Here is a 21,075-nt window from a genome sequence, read left to right as displayed (position 1 = left end):
AACTAATGTGCTCTTTTCAACCATAATTTGAACACACATTCAATAATTCAAGATAACTTACACATACAGAGGCAGTGGGATGTCATCTTAAAATAATTCAACTGATTTGTTCTTCATTTCTCAATTTGAAGGACTAGGAGTCCAAACTATTTCCTTGTTGCTGCTGCTGATACTGTTTTCCTTGTTTAAGTAACTTATCGTCATGTCTGCATTTATAATTGTAAGTAACACACATTTTTTATAATCACAGTCTATGAAGCTATCATAGTTATGTATTACATGTGGAGTGACCAAATTTAAGGCTGTCTATTCCATCAGTATTTCTAGTCTTTGATCAGAATTGTTAAAAAAAAAAAAAGTTCTTACTTTAGGCAAATCTATAGTTTGTAAATCCACGTTAAAGTCCATGTAAATTGTTTTACTTATTTTAGAGATAAAGAAACTCAGCCACTACATGCTAATATTCCTTAAAATAAGCAAAATGTACATAAATTTGAATCTGAATCTTAATTGAAATAATGATCCAATAAACGTCAAAATTGCTAAATTTGTCATCGTTATTTGAAGAAAAGAAAATCTTCAAGTAAGCCCACAGATCTTAGCTAAGAGCAAGAGGGATTTTTAATAACCTCTTTGAATGCTGATGTCTTTTCCAGACTTCTCTCCTTAGGCCAATTAGATACTTAGAAAACTGTATAATAATTAATCCATATGCAAATTTTAAACTATAGCTCAAAAAATTTATTGGCTACTGTAAATTACTACTAATTTTCCAGTGTAGGGTATGCCAAATATTCAATAAGTGCCTCATATGTGAAAGAGCTGGTGCTCAGCACTGATTTTTCAAGAGCGAACTTGAAGAAATGAATAAAGTTGTAATGTGTATAAATGCACATTATACAACAGCATAGAACTTCTTTGTGTTACTTGTAAAAGGAAAGGTTTTTACTTTCCTCATTATGAATTCCAAAAATTCAAAAACTGTTTGTTTTTTTTTTAATTTTGACTCCTTTCATTATAGGAATATTGCTTCCACACTCTTCATTCCTACTCTTCCCAGCAGATAAATATTCTCTTCTTTCCATCAGCAACTAATTCAAGCTTACCTTTCTTTTTAAAGGCAAATTGCAACATATCATTTCAATTAAACCCAAAATATTACTCCCACATTTCTTATTTAAAGGTCTTAGGAATAAGCCTCATGCTTCTCACAGGAGATGAAATGATCCATCAACATATGTAACTGATGTTTCCCATTTTGCTTTCGAGATTTTGTACCTATTGTCTAATCATAAACTTTTGCAATTAAGAGTTTCCTCTATATTTTATAGGGCTTAAGCCTTAAAAAATAGTCTATATGATTTAATTACCAATTTTTTCCATAAGTTCACTGAAATTAATTTTCTCATATTTTGATTAATTATACAATTTTTTTAAAAGCCTCTTTAAAGGGTATGTTACTCATTTTGTTACTCTATGACTTTCAATTCCTGAATATAATAAATTTTAAATGACTACATTTTATTTATTCACTGATTAAGTCAGATTTATGACCTCCTCTCCCCATTCCAGCTACTCTGAGTTTTGAATGAAACAACCTCAATTGTAACAGAAGAAACATCTGTTGCTTTTTTTCTTCACCAGGGCTTTCCTAACTGAAAGAAAGGCTCTCTGCCTGACCTCCTCTCCCTCTCCCACTCCCGCTCCTCACCCACACTAAGTTCCTTAAAACTTTTTTTAAGTAAACGTATTATTTAAAATTTTACTGTATCTATTAAAAACATCACAGTTTATTTAGAAACATTCACTTCCTTAGTGAACTTCAGAGAATGACTAAATTTTTGCTCTGCTTTCAAGATGCTATTATATATATAAAAAATAAGACATGTGTCTAATAGAATATACATTGTAACTAAAATGCAAACTTCAAAGGTGTAACTGAAATGATCAATGCAATCAAGTTGTCACATATTCCAGGCTCATTAAGAACTGTTTAGGGATAAGATTTTCTTCAGTGTCCAGATTCATATAGCATCTTGTATGCTATATTTTCTTTGCCAATCCAAGGCTAACATAATGGCAGTCACCACCCCAAGAGGCAGACACCAAATGGTGCCACCCACACTCTCACACTGTGCCTCATAATAAACCATAAAGCAGTGGAATGCACCGGCCCCTTTATGAGCAAACAATGCCTAAGCTTCATTAGAATACAGCTGACATTTTCAAAGCACAAATACTTTTAAGAAAAATGTACTAGGGAAAAAAAGGAATGAAACAGCTATAAAAGCTAAAATATTTTTCAAGTGTCAGGCTGATTTCCAAAGATCCTTGGGAAGTATATTTTGCTGTTGGCAATTTAAAAGTTTTCATAAATGGAAAAAATGTTTAGTTAAGGGCAAAGCTTATTTTATTAACTACTGGGGGAAAAAATGAAAGTAAAAACTATCAGTTGAATTGCTTTCACAAGTAATAACCATGAAGTACCTTTAAAATTACTGTTTCCTCAACTGCTGCTTTAGTTACTAAGAAAACTGAGCTCCAAAATTATCTTCACATTTTAATTAATTTATATAAGTGAGTAATAAACTAACTCTTCCCCTCCCCCCGCCTACCCCAACCCCCATACATAACCCTGTAGTTTTTCTGTCTGTAACAAGCAAGGACGTCTTGAAATCAGCGTGTTCCTGGCTATTTATCCATTTAATATTGCTGTTGTTTAAAGAATATAAAATAAGTGCTGTAAAAACTCACCCAGCAGTAAGAAACAAACTGATCTCTCTTACCTGGTCTAAGGAAGCATGCCTCTCACTGCAGTACCAACAACACTCCACAGTCTTTGTTACCATTCAGTGGAAACTTGAGACTGTGTCAGACGTAAGCAATCGAGCTCAGAAAAGCTCAATTTAAAATACTTCTCAGTAAAACTAAAAAGATGCTCAAGAAAACTGTTTAGTTAACTGGCTTTCAAAAGACATATGAATACTGTCTACAACAAAGACATTTCAAAAGAAACTGAAAGTGCAGGTCTTAGATGAAGGGGCTTTCCTATACAGAACCTTGCTTTTTTTTATTAAATTAAAAGGATATTTTTATTTTTAAAAACTGCTTAAAGTACACACTTGATCTTAGCCAAAAGGCTGAGAAGTAATAAAAATGCCTAAAGTAGTGAAATAACTACAAGTTAGCATTTTTCTAAATATCACTTGTATTTTAACTAACTTAAAAAATAAGATTAAACTTACTCATGAAACTTGCATAATTTGAATCATACATATCAGAGTATCTGCTGGCTCCAAAGCAGTCATAAACCAGGAGACTTAACGCATCTTGAAAGCAGAGCAAAAGCACCGCAAGTTTCAGGAGGAAAAAAGGAGGAGAAACTCTTGAAAAACTGGTCAGGGCTTTCTGAACCTGTAATAACTGTCCAGCTCTTGTGGGAGGAAAAAAATGTCCCGGTCCTGCCCCCTGAGATAGGAGGCTATGCTTCAATGCCAAAATGAATGACAGGCCCATTTCTGATATCAACAAAGAGCAGCTTAGTTGTGCTTTTTTTTTTTTTTTTTTCCGCTTTTTTTTTCTCTACTTCCCACACAGAAGTTCTAAAATTTCCAGGTTAGTCCCTTTATATCTAGGGTTAAGTACCTTTCTCCATTTTCCCAAGAGAGAACACAATTATGTTGTCCTGTGTTTTTTTTTTTTTAAATGATTAATTAAATATACACATCTAATCATCTTACTTAGTTTTCCTAGCCAGGAAGCTGAACAAAAGATGATCCCTTAAGTTACTTTCCAAATCTATTCTTTGCAATATCAGATAACCATATGACTAACTGCCAATATTAACAAGCTTTTCCAGCATCCTGATGCATGGCACAAGTAGAAACAAAAAGCAGGTAATATTAAAAACAGAGCAACTGAGATACAAATTTCACCTAGCAAGATGTAAAGATGATTTACCAAGGTACATGTCTTTGATTACACAAATTCAAAACAAATACTTCAATCAACAACATATATTTACTCAATACTTATTATGAGCCAAGCACTATTTTGGGCGCTGGAGATACAGTAGTGAATGCAACAAACAAATGCCAAACAAAAATCCCTGTCTTTAGTGAGCTTAGTTTATTTCAGTTCACTCTAAGTACAACTCTCCTAGATGACTAAGGTACTTTTCTGTCTTTGATTAGTTATCACCTATTCTGAAATATTCCCCTTGGAAAGTATATCTTGACAGCAACTCTAGGAGATGCTGCAAAGTATCTGGTGCTCTGTTCAATGTTCTATCACCAGTGTCTAATACAGTATCTGTTAGACACTCAAATATATATTGAATCAAATAGATCAAAGAGTTTTTTCTTTCTCAAAATTTTCCTTTGCCACCACATACTACATTTACATGCATACAGATATATGATAACAATAATACAATACAGGGTGTAAATTAAATTGGGTTGTAAACACGTTAGTATGAACAAAATTGAAAATGAAACCTATATGGCCCTCTATCTTTTCAGATTCTGCAACAAAATCTGTTTTCACTATTGGATATGAGGTCAGTGTAACAGCTAAGTAAAGAAAGCAGATAAAATTCTATAAATTAAATTTCTGTGGACAGATTTCAGAGGAGTTTTGAAAGAAAAAAGAAACTTGGAAGTTACACAGAAATCAGTTTGGTGTATTAAAATCTTACATGTTTATATCCATTTACATTCCCACATTTGGAAACAATTTTAAACTCTCCATCCTGCTTTGCACCATTCTTGATCATCTTATCAGATGACGCTTCTTACAGAGAAAATAAGTGTACACCTCTATCTAACCTCTCAGATGAGCTAGAAGTGCTCACCCACATCACCCAAGGCCAGAATATTCAGGGGCTACATATGGTCACATCTACTCTGTTACAGTCTTAAAACAAAAGGGAATTAAACTTCCAAGTACTCAGGTATATTCACCATATCTCTAAATAGGAAAGCATCCCCCCGACCCTCCCATCATTGCAGAGCTAGACAATAATTACAAGTTAAAATATAAACTATCTAGTATATGTTTTAACAACAAATCTAATAGCAACCTAAGGTCAGGGAGATGTGATAACTGAGGTCAAGCGACGAATAAAGTAAGGTGGGGCCAAAGCAGGATTCTACCGTTCTTAAAGGATGAATTTTCCTTTTCCCATTCCTTCCTTCAACAAATACTTATTGAGCAGCTATGATGTATCAGGCACTGAGCAAGGCAACAAACTGACCTGCCACCTACTGTCCATTCCACAGATCTGACCTTCAGTCTATCTAATCCTCCAAGTTTCCTTCTCCATGCTCGCCTTCCTTCCCAGAGCCTCTTCTCTGGTCTCAAATTCTTTACTACCCTTCAATCTGCTCTGATGCCTTTCTTGGCAGGTAGCATAATCACTACCTTCTATGTTCTTCTGCAAGTCTATGACACAGTGCAGGAAAATTAATAAGACTTCCCACTCAGATGATAAAAATGCAGATTATATAGGTCCTGTCAAACAATTTCTCCTTAATCTTATCTAGAAAATCTATTTAAGCATCATTAATTACAACTATTGATTATCTAGAACACACCAAAGATGGCCATTCTCCTAAAAGTTTACAAACTGATTTATTTGGACTGAAGTTTGCTACGTTTATTGGCAATCAGACCAAATATTAAGCCCATTTAACACATACATTTATGATTCTTTAAGCAGAAATGACACTATGATAGTGTATTCATAGGTATATCTAGGAGGCAATTGGCCAAATAAAAACTGTCTATCCGATCTATATAATGAAGTCATAGAAATTAGCTATGTTGCACCTATACTTATATTTTCAAGTAAAATATGGAATCTTCCTGATAAGCACTACACATAAAGCAAAAAGTTTCTGCTATCACTTGCATAGTTAGGTGCCAATTTCTTAAAAACACCGCACAATAAGAATTTCATATTTGCCTGCTCCTCTTCCTCTTTCCACTTTTTCTTTTATTTCTTTGTCTGTTTTGTTTTGTTTTGTTTTTAGAGAGGGTTTTGTTCTGTCACCCAGACTGGAGTTGAACTGCAGTCACGGCTGACTGTAGCCTCAATCTCCTGGGCTCAAGTGATCTCTCCCACTTCAGTCTCGCAAGTAGCTAGGGCTACAGGTGTGTACCACCACACCCAGCTAATTTTTGTATTTTTTGTAGAGACAGAGTTTCACTGTTTCCCAGGCTCCTCGTGAACTCTCGGGTTAAAGTGATCCTCCTGCCTCCTTCCCAAAGTGTTGGGATTACAGGTGTGAGCTACCACACCTAGCTCTACTCTTTCAATATGCACATTTTTCTAAGTTCCGTGCTTGATGCTCTTTTCAAGATATGCACTGCCCCTCTGGAGGATGTTACCTATTTCTATAGCTTTATCATCGCTACATAGATGACTATAGAAATTTATACTTCTAGCCCTGGCTTTTTCTATTCTGCTATAAACTCTTATTTAGATGCCTATTAGACATCTCCATTTATATATCCCATAATCTTAGCTCAGCCTCTGCAGTACTGAACTTCCTGTCTACCTTCCCAAACCCATTCATCCTCCTTGGTTCCCCAGGCTTGTTAAAGGTACTAATATCAAGAACAGAAAGTGATTTTCTTCTTGCCATGATCATCCTCACCACCGAAATGCCCATATTGTTTCCAGTTTTTTCTCTAACATACATCGTTCTCCTAGTTTAAACACAAAACAAAATGAGACATGTAAGTTCTGATGTCTAGAGCTATACCATCCAAAATAATAGCCTTAGCCACATGTGGCCATTTAAATTTTGTTTTTTTTTTTTTTTTGAGACGGAGTTTCACTCTTGTTACCCCAGGCTGGAGTGCAATGGCGCGATCTCGGCTCACCGCAACCTCCGCCTCCTGGGTTCAGGCAATTCTCCTGCCTCAGCCTCCTGAGTAGCTGGGATTACAGGCACACGCCACCATGCCCAGCTAATTTTTTGTATTTTTAGTAGAGACGGGGTTTCACCGTGTTGACCGGGATGGTCTCGATCTCTTGACCTCGTGATCCACCCGCCTCGGCCTCCCAAAGTGCTGGGATTACAGGCTGAGCCACCGCGCCCGGCCAGCCATTTAAATTTAAGGTGATTAAAATTAAATAAAATCAGCTGGGCGTGGTAACTCATGCTTGTAATCCCAGCACTTTGTAAGGCTGAGGCGGGTGGATCTCCTCTGAGTTCAGCAGTTCATGACCAGCCTGGCCAAAATGATGAAACCCCATCTCTACTAAAAATACAAAAGTTAGCTGGGCATGGTAGAGGGCCCCTGTAGTCCTAGCTACTCAGGAGGCTGAGGCAGAACTGCTTGAACCTGGGAGGCAGAGGTTTTGTGAGCCAAGATTACACCACTGCACTCTAGCCTGGGTGACTAAGCGAGACTCAGTCTTTAAAAAAATAGATAAGGAAATAAAATAAAATAAAATTGAAAATTTGACTTCTTAAGTCATTTGATTTCTAGCCACATGTCAAGTAATCTATGGAGCTGCATGTGGCTAACAGCTACTGTATTGAACACTGTAGATATAGAACACTTCCATCACTGAAGAACGGTGTATTAAACATCTCTGATCCAGAAAATAATAGCAAGCCACTTAAATTAGTAATCCAAATTTTTCTCAATAGAGTCCCAATCTACCTGTGTTAACCTTATCTTCTACCAAAACCCCTATGCATGCTTTAGTAACAACTTAGTGGGGCCCACAGAATTAAGTTTAAGGCTTCACAAAGATGAGGGAGACCTACATAAGCTCTGTGGAGAGGGATCTATAGGAGGGAAAGAAACCAAAGATTTAGAGAGAACAGAAATAGTTCACTAAAGCCCCCACAAATTAGGAAGGGACAAAATTTTGTTGATAATACCTTTAGCCTTGGAGAAGAAATGTACAGTGGATAGAGGATGAGCATTAGAGTCAGCATACTTCATGTAAATTCAAGTATCTGTTTAGTTACAATGGGCAGAAATCAAACTCAAACTAGTTTAATTTGAAAGGAACTGGTTGGCTCAACTGGCTCACAGAATCCCAAGGGGTGAGATAACTGAACCAGGACGGACTACTTGGCCAAAGGGTCTTTCATAGCAGCAAGGCCTTTAGCTTTCAAACTTCCTTCCCTCCTCAGAAACTTTAGTATTTCTCTTTCCACTGAGTTCACCTTAACATTTCAAATGCAGAGATTGTTCCTAATTCCTAATCAAAGTAAAAACAGCTTACTTCCCATCTCTCTTTAACCGCCGAAAATTTTTTTAGTGTGCTATCTATATCCACTGTCTCAGCTTTCGTACCAACTATTTTTCCTTTTTTTTTTTTGAGACAGAGTTTCATTCTTGTTCAGGCTGAAGTGCAATGGCATGATCTCGGCTCACTGAAACTTCCACTTCCCGGGTTTCAGCGACTCTCCTGCCTCAGCCTCCCGAATAGCTAGGATTACAGGAATGTGATACCACACCCAGCTATTTTTTGTATTTTTAGTAGAGATGGGGTTTCATCATATTGGTCACGCTGATCTCGAACTCCTAACCTCAGGTGATCTGCCTACCTCAGCCTCCCAAAGTGCTGGGATTACAGGTGTGAGCCACTGTGTCTTGCCTTGTACCAACTGTTAATTAATAATTCTTTAAAAATGCACCAAGTACCTCTGACATAACCACTGTGTTAGGCACTAGAGATACAAAAATATAGAAGGCATAGTCCTTATCCTCAAAAAAACCAAAAACCCAATTTGGCTTCTATCTAACTGCTCAAATGAAACTGCACTGTCTAAAGTAGACAATGAGCTCTGCCTTGATAAATCTAATAATGTGTGTTTATGCTCCATAACCTTGCTGTATCTGGCCTTGCTGATCTTACAAATCCCATCTTCTTGATATTACTGCAACTATCTGCTCTTGGCTTTCATAAAGACTATTTCTTCTCTATTTCTACCCTGATGCTTCTGAACTGGTTCCTTTATTTTTTCTTATTACCTGCATTCTTTGTTTGTTTGTTTGTTTTGCTTTGTTTGAGACAGGGTTTCGCTCTTGTTACCCAGGCTGGAGTGCAATGGCACAATCTCGGCTCACCACAACCTCCATCTCCTGGGTTCAGGCAATTCTCCTGCCTCAGCCTCCTGAGTAGCTGGGATTACAGGCACGCGCCACCATGCCCAGCTAATTTTTTGTATTTTTAGTAGAGATGGGGTTTCCCCATGTTGACCAGGATGGTCTCGATATCTTGACCTCGTGATCCACCTGCCTCAGCCTCCCAAAGTGCTGGGATTACAGGCTTGAACCACCGCACTCGGCCCATTACCTGCATTCTAAATGGTTCAACCACAGCCATCTCTTTTGCTGTACTATTGTTTCAGAAGGTGACTGACTACATAATTTATTATCTAAAATGAATTACGATTAGGAGTGAAAGAGGCACACTATTAATAATTATGCTGGCACACAAATGAAGCTGTTTGGGAAAAGTGGAACATATGGATTCCTGCTTAAAAACCTGCAATAGTTCCTGTCTCCAAATCTTTAAGCATGCCATACAAAAACCTACTTTAAACTAATTGCCTCTATGGATTAAATTTCTATCTTTTTATGGCTGTCTCAAGGTCTATCTTCTCTCAGTACTCAGAGTACACTGAGACAATAGTATGTCTAATGAAGAGTCTCATTTGACTGCCTCCCTCATCTAACAGCAACCTCATTATATGTCCCTGGTCAAGAGTGCCCACAAACCACTCAAAAACCTCATTGACAGAGATGAGAAAATGGAGGCTTACTAAAGTCAAATAACTTGCATAAATTCAAGCGAGTGGTTAAATGAGATTCTAATTAATAAGGTTTGGCTGTGTCCTCACACAGATTTCATCTTGAATTCCCATGTGCTGTCAGGAGGGACCTGGTGGGAGGTAACTGTATCATGGGGGCAGGTCTTTCCCATGCAGTTCCTGTAATAGTGAGTAAGTCTCAAGAGATCTGATGTTTACTATAAAGAGTTTTCCTGCACAAGCTCTCTTTGCCTGCTGCCATACACATAAGACATGATTTGCTCCTTCTTATCTTCGGCCACGATTGTGAGGCTTCCCCAGTCACATGGAAAGAGGTTTACATCCAATTAAACCTCTTTCTTTTGTAAATTGCCCAGTCACAGATATGTATTTATCAGGAGTGTGAAAATGGACTAATACAATAATCAAGTTCATGGCTGGGAGTAGTGGCACATGCCTGTAATCCCAGCACTTTGAAAGGCCAAGGTGGGCAGATCATGAGGTCAAGAGATCGAGACCATGCTAGCCAACATGGTTAAACCCCGTCTCTACTAAAAATACAAAAATTAGTCAGGTGTGGTGGTGTACTCCTGTAGTTCCAGCTACTCGGGAGGCTGAGGCAGAAGAATCGCTTAAACCCAGGAGGTGGAGGTTGCAGTGAGCCGAGATCGCGCCACTGCACTCCAACTTGGTGACAGAGCGAGACTCTATCTCAAAAAAAAGGAAAAAAGAAAATAGACTAATACACTAATCAAGTTCTTGACATCTCGAAGTCCACATACTTGGTGACTATCAGTATTAATTACAGATATGAATTCAATGAGATTTTATCGAAAGGCTTGCTAAAACCTAATATTGTTCTCCATGGTATATACTAGTCCATTTGTGCCAAATATACTATTCAGGATGGGAAAAAAATGAAGATCACTTCAGTCCTCTATATAAAAACTTTTAATAGTTCCTCATTAAATAGATAATACAAGGTCCTTAACAGATACCTGTTTTAGGGTAAATGTTTTTCTAGGCTCATCTCCCACAATTCCAGGTGCAGGACTTATTTACCATTCCCTGAACAGTCCATGATTTCACTGCTAAGGTCAGAATTGTCTTTACCTGGTAAGTTAGTGCTTATCCTCCAAAATTCATAGAAAATGTCACCTCCTTAGTTAAGATACTCACAATTACCTGAACATTTTGAGTTCCCACAGTATTGATGATGTGCATTTATTACAACATTTATCATAGCCCTTTGTAATTTACATGTCTGTCACTTCCTGTAGTCTGTGAATTCCTCCACAGCAGGTTTTTGGCTCTCCAGCCCTCCTAGTCCATCTCTGTACCCTCCTCGTCTAGAAGACCACATAGTAGACAGCATATATGCAATAAATATCTATTAAATAAATATAAGACAAGGGACCTTCACTTGATCAAATACCTTCAGTAGCTTCCCATCTGTTAAAAGAACTCCACTGACTGTAAAAGATATTCCAACTACCCTGGCCTTCTTTCCAGGCTCTTAATGATTAGACCTAGAAGAAATTTTTGTAACTAGTAACTTTCTATTTATAATTACCAGCAACTAGCTCCATTAGTCACTTACAATCCTCTGTAATGTTTTCCCAAACATGCTAAAGATATTCCTGGTGTCCTGTCTTAAAAAACTCACGGGGAACTCCTGTTCAAAATATCTTTTCCCCTCTTCTTTGTCTCTTCAATTTCTACACACTCTTCAGCAACCAATGGTAATTTCAACACATTATAAGACTTTCTATGACCTCTTGAGTATAATCTAAACTTCTACATTCCTACATAAAATAAATTAAATATCAAAAACAATAGAACTAAAATAAATATGGCTTATAAGAATAACTTTGGTATAATGTAATAACTTTTTTTTTTTTTTTTTTTTGAGACGGAGTTTTGCTCTTGTTACCCAGGCTGGAGTGCAATGGCGCGATCTCGGCTCACCGCAACCTCTGCCCCCTGGGTTCAGGCAATTCTCCTGCCTCAGCCTCCTGAGTAGCTGGGATTACAGGCACGCGCCATCATGCCCAGCTAATTTTTTGTATTTTTAGTAGAGACGGGGTTTCACCATGTTGACCAGGATGGTCTCGATCTCTTGACCTTGTGATCCACCCACCTCGGCCTCCCAAAGTGCTGGGATTACAGGCGTGAGCCACTGTGCACGGCCTAATGTAACAACTTTTAACTAAGTTACATAAATTCTTTTTTTTTTTTTTTTTGAGACGGAGTTTCGCTCTTGTTACCCAGGCTGGAGTGCAGTGGCACGATCTCGGCTCACTGCAACCTCCGCCTCCTGGGTTCAGGCAATTCTCCTGCCTCAGCCTCCTGAGTAGCTGGGATTACAGGCACATGCCACCATGCCCAGCTAATTTTTTGTATTTTTAGTAGAGACGGGGTTTCACCATGTTGAGCAGGATGGTCTCGATCTCTTGACCTCATGATCCACCCGCCTCGGCCTCCCAAAGTGCTGGGATTACAGGCTTGAGCCACTGCGCCCGGCAGTTACATAAATTCTTAATAAGCTGCCATCAAAACGGCAAGATGCAATTTGTTCATTCAATCTACATATATTTACTGTTTACATGTGCCAGTTATTAGAAGAGGACCTAAAAATATACTTGTGAAGATACAATTCCTAGCCTCAGGAAGGTAGAGTCAAATGGAGGAAACATTATACGCAAGCAAATAAATACAAAAACATCATCAACTATGTTAACTGCAATGAAAATAACTAGTGGATATTAGAGACATGGTAAGGGGTATTATTAATACACTGTATACTCTTTTATTATAGATAAGGTGGTCCAAGAAAACCTCTCTGAGTACTATTTAAGCTGCAACCTCAAAGGTGAAAAGGTCTCATCCATGGTAAAAACAGGGAGATCATTTCAGGCAGAAAAACAGACTGTGCAAAGGCTCACATAACACCTATAATTAAAGTAAAGCAAATAAATTGAAACTGAGGAAGACAAATATACATAAGGAAATGGTTTTGCGGGAAAAAGAGTAATTTACTAGTGGTGATTATTTACACAAAATAATAGAGGGAATCCACTTCTTATCTTCTTATCTGGGACTACAGCAAAAAACATGGAGGAAAAAACAATATGGATGTCATTCTGAGCAGAAGACTAAGCAGAAAGATTACCCAACATTAATAAATGTTCTTTAAATACCGTCATGAATGCATAATATGCCACTATATAGTTGTATCATATTTAATTTCCCTTTTAAATGATATTTACAGTCTTCATATTTTGCAGTTAAACAATATATAGTAAACATGTCTCCACTCAAATCTCTGATTCTTTTCTAATCCCCCAGAAGCCTTTCTACTAAAAGAATATAAATTATTTTAAGGGGTTTGATATTTACCACCAGTTTGCTTCCCAAGAGTGCTTGTGCTGATTTCATCCCCAACAGTAGATACAAAGAATAGAAATACTGTAGATAAGAAGAATAAATAGACATAGAATAAGAAGTAGACATAAAATAAAGATCAATTTCTCATACCTTTGCCAACAAAGGTAATAATTTTAAGAAAATATTTGCTAGTTGATACAGGAAAAGGATTTTGTTTTTAAATAGTGTTTTATATGATGTCCAAAATACTGCACATGCTCATGTCAGAAAAAACTGCAAAATAAACAAAAGCACACAGGAGAAGACAAAAATCGTCTAGGATTGAATCATTCAAATAATTACAATTAATGTTTTGTGTACACATATCAAGTCTTTTTCTATGCTACATTTTTTTTTTTACAAGAAAGGGGACCACACTATACATGTTTAACTTTTTGAACTTAATAAATTAACTTTTAATATCTACAGCATATCACCGTACAAGAATATCACAATATACTGTTAATTATCATGCTGCTTCCAACTTTTCATTATTATTAACAATGCTGTGATAGGCACCCTTTGACTGAATCTTCCCACAGATCTTCCTTTACTTTATTAGGATATATCAACAGCAGAGACACAGCCAAGTCAAAGAATTTGTACAATTTTAAGCCTTTTGATATAGTACTATGCAAATTATCCTCCAGAGAGGTTGTATCACTCTGAGTTCCCATATCCTCCACAACCTTCCCAAATGCTAGTATTAACAAAAATATCCCTTTGCGAATGTGACTGGCAAAAATCAGCTTTTGTCATTTACGTTTGCAGTGTAATTACTAGTGAAGTTGAAAATGTACTCATATTTTTATTATATACTTGCATTTGTTCTCCTGTAAATTACCCATTCTGCTGCCCTATTTTTTCTTGTAATGCCAATATTTAGTTTTTTTTATTTGTATTACATTTAGTCATCATGTTTCGTTAGTCTCCTCTGGTATGTGACAGTTTCTTGGTTATTGGCTAGGCTTTGTTCCTGATTACCTTGACAGATACTTGTGTTTTTGTTGTTGTTTTTGAGACAGGGTCTTGCTCTGTCACCCAGGCTGGAGTATGGTGACACTATCATGGCTCACTGCAGCCTTGACCTCCTGAGTTTAATTGATCCTCCCCCCACTCACATAACGTACTGCTACTACGGTTAAAGCAAAAATCTTGTTTCTGGAAGAGAAGCAAAGAATCCTTATTGGCCCAGGATTCTGATACCTAGCAGAGGTTACTACTGCTCAGGAAAAGGCAGATTAAGTACCACCCCTAAGGTTCAAATGCACAGGGACTGCCTAAAGCCAAGGCTGAATGAACCAGTACAATCAAAAACCACCTATGACACCACCATGAGCCTAGCACTGAGTAACAAGCAGCATCAGTTAATCACTAGTGAAGAGGCAAGGATATGAACAGACACCCCCTCTCTGTGATAACAGGCATGAAGGGACTGAGGAAAGCCAACAGTGGAACAGGAACACTGAAGAAAAACCATCTGGTACCCAAGGCTCCAAGTACAAGGTAACAGCAGCCCACATACACCGAACATAATGAAACCAACATCAAAATCCAAACCCATCTCAACTCCAGACTAGGTTGATTCAATGTCACAGACAACTGGGCTGATATAAGAGGTATGCCTATGTCCAGACATAAATGCCATCTACCTCAGTCTCTACTGTTTTTCTATACATGATGTCTGACATTAAACTAAAAATTACAAGACACACACAAAATAAAACACACATACACCCATACATGTGCACGCACATATTACCAAGACTCATTTATGACCTAGATGTTGGAAATATCAGTTAGGAGCTTTAAAATAACTATTCTGTCAATTTTCTCATCATTAGACAGGAAGGAAACCTTTTCCCTTTTTAATCACTTCAAAAAGATAACTAATACTCTATGGTAGGTTCAGTGGCTTATGCTTGTAATCCCAGCACTTTGGAATTTTAGGTAGAAGAACTGCCTGAGGCCAGGAGTTTGAGATGACCCTGAGTAACACAGCAAAACCTTATCTCTACCAAAAAAAAAAAAAAAAAAAAAAAAAAATTTTTTTTTTTTTTTTTTTTTTTTGAGATGGAGTTTTGCTCTTGTTGCCCAGGCTGAAGTGCAATGGCATGATCTCAGCTCACTGCAACCTCCGCCTCATGGGTTCAAGTGATTCTTCTGCTTCAGCCTCCTGAGTAGCTGGGATTACAGGCATGCATCACCATGCCCAGCTAATTTTTATATTTTTAGTAGAGACAGGGTTTCTCCATGTTGGGCAGGCTGATCTCGAACTCCCAACCTCAGGTGATCCACCCACCTTGGCCTCCCAAAGTGCTGGGATTACAGACTTGAGCCACCGTGCCTGGCCAAAATTTTTTTTAATAAAAAAGAAATTACCTGGGTGTGCTAGCTCACACTTGCAGTCTCAGCTACTTGGGAGGCTAAGGGAAGAAAATCACTTGAACTCAGAAGTTTGAGGCTGCAGTGAGCCACGATCTAACACTACACTCCAGCCTGGAAGATAAAGAGCCTTAAAAAAAAAAAAAAAAAAGATAATCCAGACTCTAAAGCAACCACTAAAAATGTATTGTAGGGTTTATAATATCTGATACTTTCCTGGACTCTGCCCTACGTGCCTTTTCTTTTGACAATTTTTTTTTTTTTTTTTTTTTTTTAAGACGGAGTTTTGCTCTTGTTACCCAGGCTGGAGTGCAATGGCGCGATCTCGGCTCACCGCAACCTCCGCCTCCTGGGTTCAGGCAATTCTCCTGCCTCAGCCTCCTGAGTAGCTGGGATTACAGGCACGTGCCACCATGCCCAGCTAATTTTTTGTATTTTTAGTAGAGACAGGGTTTCACCATGTTGACCAGGATGGTCTCGATCTCTTGACCTCGTGATCCACCCGCCTCGGCCTCCCAAAGTGCTGGGATTACAAGCTTGAGCCACCGCGGCCAGCCTTCTTTTGACAAATTTTAATCTGTCTCCTTCAGCTGTAATAAACCGTAACTGTGAGTACAACCACTTGCAATGAGTTCTGTCACTTCTCCTAGTGAATTATGAACCCTAAAGGTAGTTCTGGAAACCCTGAACTTGCAACTGATGTCATAAGTGAGGGCTGACTTGTGCACTGCTCAAAAACTTTGCATCTGACTAACTGCACAAAGTCCTTCACCAGAAATGTATCTTGGAAGTATTTTCTTCCAATTCATGGCGTGTCTTTTCATTCTCTTAACAGTATCTTTCTCAGAGTAGAAGTCATACAGTTTGGCTGTGTCACCACCAAACTCTCATCTTGACCATAGTTCCCTTAATCCCCATTTATCATGGGCGGGACCTGGTGGGAGGTAACTGAACCATGAGGGCAGGTTTTTCCCATGTTGTTCTTGTGATAGTGAGTAAGTCTCACAAGATCTGATGGCTTTATAAAGGGCAGTTCCTCTGCACACGCTCTCTTGCCTGTGCCTTTGCTCTTCCTTTGCCTTCTGCCATTACTGTGAGGCCTCCCCAGCCATGTGGAACTGTGAGTCCATTAAACCTCTTTCCTTTATAAATTGTCCAGTCTCTTGGCCAGGCACGGTGGCTCAAGCCTGTAATCTCAGTACTTTGGGAGGCCAAGGCGGGTGGATCACGAGGTCAAGAGATCGAGACCATCCTGGTCAACATGATAAAATCCCGTCTCTACTAAAAATACAAAACATTAGCTGGGCGTGGTGGTGCGTGCCTGTAATCCCAGCTACTCAGGAGGTTGAGACAGGAGAACTGCCTGAACCCAGGAGGTGGAGGTTGCGGTGAGCCGAGATAGCGCCATTGCACTCCAGCCTGGGTAACGAGTGAAACTCTGTCTCAAAAAAAAAAAAAAAAAAAAAAAAAGTCCTGTCTCAGGTCTTTCTTTTCTTCCCCTCTTTCCTTCCTTCCTTTTTTCTTCTCTTTCTCTCCCTCTCTTCTTCTTTTTTTTTTTGGAGACAGAGTTTTGCTCTGTTGCCCAGGCTGGAGTGCAGTGGGAGGCTCACCAAAACCTCTACCTCCTGGGTTCCAGTAATTCTCCTGCCTCAGCCTCCTGAGTAGCTGGGATTACAGGAACGCACCACAATGCTCAGCTAATTTCTGTATTTTTAGTAGAGATGAGGTTTCACTGTGTTGGTCAGGCTGGTCTCAAACTCCTGACCTTGTAATCCTCCTGCCTTGGCCTCCCAAAGTGCTGAGATTACAGGCGTGAGCCACCATGCCCGGCCACTCAGGTATTTCTTCATAGGAGTATGAAAATAGACTAAGTCTTAATTTTAACAAACACCAATGTCAGTTTTTGGTGTTGTATTTAAAAAGTCATTGCCAAACCCAAGGTTATATTGATTTTCTTCTATTTTTCTTCCAGAACGTTTATAGTTATATATTTTACATTGAGGTCAATGATCCATTTTAAATAAAAGGTATAAGGTCTATGCCTAGGTTCTTTTTTTTGCACATGGACTTTGATCGTTCCAGCATCATAGGTTGAAAAAACTCTCATTCCTCCATTAAACTGTCTTTGCTCCTTTTTCAGAGATCAGGTATGTGTGGGCCTATTTCTGGACTCTTTATTCTGTTTCATTTATGTGCGTCCATCCTTTTGCCAATGACATATTGTTTTGATTACTGCAGCTTTATACGCCCCAAAAATCAGGTGATGTGAGTCTTAGACATGGTTTTTGATAATTCTTGAGTCTATCTTTTAAACTTACATGTTAACATATTCATTTTTATTCTAATTACTAATAAGGTGGTCTTACATTTGTCACTCTATTATGTTCACTGCTCTTCAACACTCTCTTAATGTCTTGTCTTTTGCTAATAACAATGTAGACATTTTCTTTTTCCTAGTAACACTGTAATTTTTTTTTTTTTTTTACAATTTATTAATGCAGCAGAAAATCTGTGACTGATTTTATGTATAGCTCTTTGTATCAGTCTCTTTTTTGCCTCTTGCCTGGATGCTTATGTGTTTTTTATTGATTGATCAATTGAATTACTGAGACTGAGTTTCCTTCTGTCACCAGGTTGGAGTGCAGTGGTGTGATCTCAGCTCGCTGCAGTCTCCGCCTCCTGGGTTCAAGCCATTCTCCTGCCTCAGCCTCCCGAGTAGCTGGGACTAGAGGCATGCAGGACCACACGTGCAGTATTTTTAGTAGAGATAGGGTTTCACCATGTTGGTCAGGATGGTCTCCATCTCTTGACCTTGTGATCCACCACGTCCAACCTAATTTTTTTATTTTTTAGTAGAGACGAGGTTTCACCATGTTGGCCAGGCTGGCCTTGAACTCTTGACCGCCAAAGATCTGCCCACCTCGGCCTCCCTAAGTGCTGGGATTACAGGCGTCAGACACTGCTCCTGGCTGCTTATAGTATATTTTTAATCCTCCTCAAAACTTTCAATTGCAATACTATATTCAATACCAACATCTTTGTGAGTTTTGGGAGCCTTGAGGAATTTTAAATAATTGCTTTTAAAGTTCTAATGCAGAAGAGTACAAAAGATGATCTAAGATCCTGTGAAAGCTTCCTTATTTCCTCTACCTATAGGTCCCTAAAGTCAAAGTGTATTTGAGATTAAATCTGAGACCTACTTCTTATTATACAATCTTAGGGAAGTAATTTAACTTCTTTACCTCCATATTCTTGGGAATAATCACCTAATTAGATTTAATTAGTTAATTCATGAGGCTTTAATATAGAATCTGGTACTCAATATATATTTAGTTATTATTATTATAATTGCTGACATCTCAGTTGGTTTTCTTCTATGTCAATCAAGTATTTTTTGCCTATTTTCAGAATCATTAAAAAAAAACCCATGAGAAAAAAGAAAATACCATCTAATATTGTTTCCTTTCTCAACTTTTTCAAAGTATGATTTTTTTGTTCTTGTTTCTTAAATATCAGATTTCCTTCTTTTCTTTTTTTCTTTCTTTCTTTCTTTCTTTCTTTCTTTTCTGAGACCAAGTTTCACTCTTGTTGCCCAGGTTGGAATGCAGTGGTGCAATCTCAGCTCATTGCAACTTCCATCTCCTGGGTTCAAGCAATTCTCCTGCCTCAGCCTCCCCAGTAGCTAAGGATTACAGGTGCCTGCCACCACACCCTGCTAATTTTTGTGTTTTTAGTAGAGACGGTATTTCTCTATATTGGCCAAGCTAGTCTCAAACTCCTCACCTCAGGTGATCCACCCACCTTGGCCTCCCAAAGTACTGGGATTACAGGCGCGAGCCACCACGCTCGGTCGTATTTTGCAAAATTTCTTAATAAACTTCCTGATGGCTTAAAAATTTTCTGTCAATTATTTGAAAGTTGAGAAATCTATCCAGGTTTGACGTTTGCTAAGAAAAAAGTTAAGTAGGCCGGGCGCGGTGGCTCACACCTGTAATCCCAGCACTTGGGGAGGCCGAGGCCGGTGGATCAGAGGTCAAGAGATCAAGACCGTCCTGGTCAACATGGTGAAACCCTGTCTCTACTAAAAATACAAAAAATTAGCTGGGCATGGTGGCGCGTGCCTGTAATCCCAGCTACTGAGGAGGCTGAGGCAGGAGAATTGCCTGAACCCAGGAGGCGGAGGTTGCGGTGAGCCGAGATCGCGCCATTGCACTCCAGCCTGGGTAACAAGAGCGAAACTCCATCTCAAAAAAAAAAAAAAAAAGTAAATTCTAGGTGGTCTCTGTCCACCTAGGTATTATTTGACCTTTCTTTCTTTCTTTTTTTTTTTTTTAAAGACAGAGTCTCACTATGTTACCCAGGCTTTTAAAGACAGAGTCTCACTATGTTGCCCAGGCTGGAGTACAGTGGCACTCTCAGCTCACTACAACCTCCACCTTCTGGGTTCAGATGATTCCCCTGCCTCAGTCTCCCAGTACTACAGGCAAATGCCACCATGCCTGGCTAATTTTTTTTTTTTTTTTTTAAGTAGGGATGGGATTTCACTGTTGGCCAAACTGGTCTGGAACTCCTGACCTCAAGTGATCCGCCCACCTCAGCCTCCGAAAGTGCCAGGATTACGGGCATCAGCCACCATGCCCCCACCTGACTTTAAACTTTATCCACACAAGCCAGATCTAGTATTAAGCAGTCCCATAATACTATGGCTCTCAACTATTTGGGGGAGTAAAGATCCCTTTGAGAACCAAATTAAAATTATATACTCTCCAGTGCACAGAACTTTGCTCACCAGTTCAGTTTGTCATGACTGGTAGTCAACTTGTGGATCTAACGTAAGGATCCCCTGATTTACTATGGTGCTGATAAACTAAGGAAGATCTTCTGACCCTGTTGTCTTGTTCCATGCACACGTGATTGGCAATCTAATCCTACATACTTTGAAACAGAATATAGTTCTTTCCTAGAAACCAGGATCCAATCAAGAGTTGTTTAAGCTGGTGAACTGTTTATTAATCTGTTCTCTTTACTCTTATAAATTTACTCTTATAAATATTTGGAATTTTCCATAATAAAAAGCTTAATCTGTGTGTCTGTCTAAAGAAAAACCTGAGAAAAGGCATACCACTCCCATGGATTTGCTTCTCTTTGCCCCTGTTCACCATTGCTTCATCACATCTGAAAATGCACCATAACCAATCCACTTCTGTCACTGTCTTTACAGAAACTGTGGTCACTCACCAAGGGAAGTAGGTGATAAGAGAGATGGGAGGGAAAAGAAACAGCCCTGGATGTTGCAGATAGCAGTTGCAACACGGGGGAAAGGGGAGTGGGGGTTGGGGGGGTGAAGCTGTCAAGTTTCTGGTTGGTAAAGATCCTACTTCCTTAAATTTATAGGTATGAAGTAGAGAAAGGTGGAAATTTACCTTTTTCCTGCCTGTCCCTGCTATTCCATCTATTTTCTTTTTTTTTTGAGATGGAG

The 21,075-nt window shown here is 38.7% G+C and overlaps 1 protein-coding gene across 10 annotated transcripts in view; it reads right to left on the bottom strand.

Annotated features, from left to right (window-relative positions):
• The window catches only part of TFDP2 (transcription factor Dp-2), a 187,077-nt gene that overhangs the window by 70,631 nt on the left and 95,371 nt on the right, over window positions 1-21,075 (bottom strand). Inside the window, exon 1 of one of the 10 annotated variants that reach the window (XM_074405812.1) lies at window positions 3,246-6,886. The exons of 7 other annotated variants lie outside the window; for them this stretch is intronic. In XM_074405812.1, coding sequence (XP_074261913.1) covers window positions 3,246-3,516 — 271 coding nt within the window. In that variant the 5' untranslated portion in view covers window positions 3,517-6,886. Of the gene's footprint in view, window positions 1-2,786; window positions 3,225-3,245; window positions 6,887-21,075 lie in introns of those variants that run through there. 2 more of the 10 variants (XM_074405811.1, XM_003942577.3) reach the window with 2 other exon arrangements.

The sequence above is a fragment of the Saimiri boliviensis genome, chromosome 9 (genome assembly GCF_048565385.1).
Source record: "Saimiri boliviensis isolate mSaiBol1 chromosome 9, mSaiBol1.pri, whole genome shotgun sequence".
Lineage (NCBI taxonomy): Eukaryota > Metazoa > Chordata > Mammalia > Primates > Cebidae > Saimiri > Saimiri boliviensis.
Note: the sequence above shows the minus strand (reverse complement) of the source record. Positions and strands in the feature narration are given on the sequence as shown.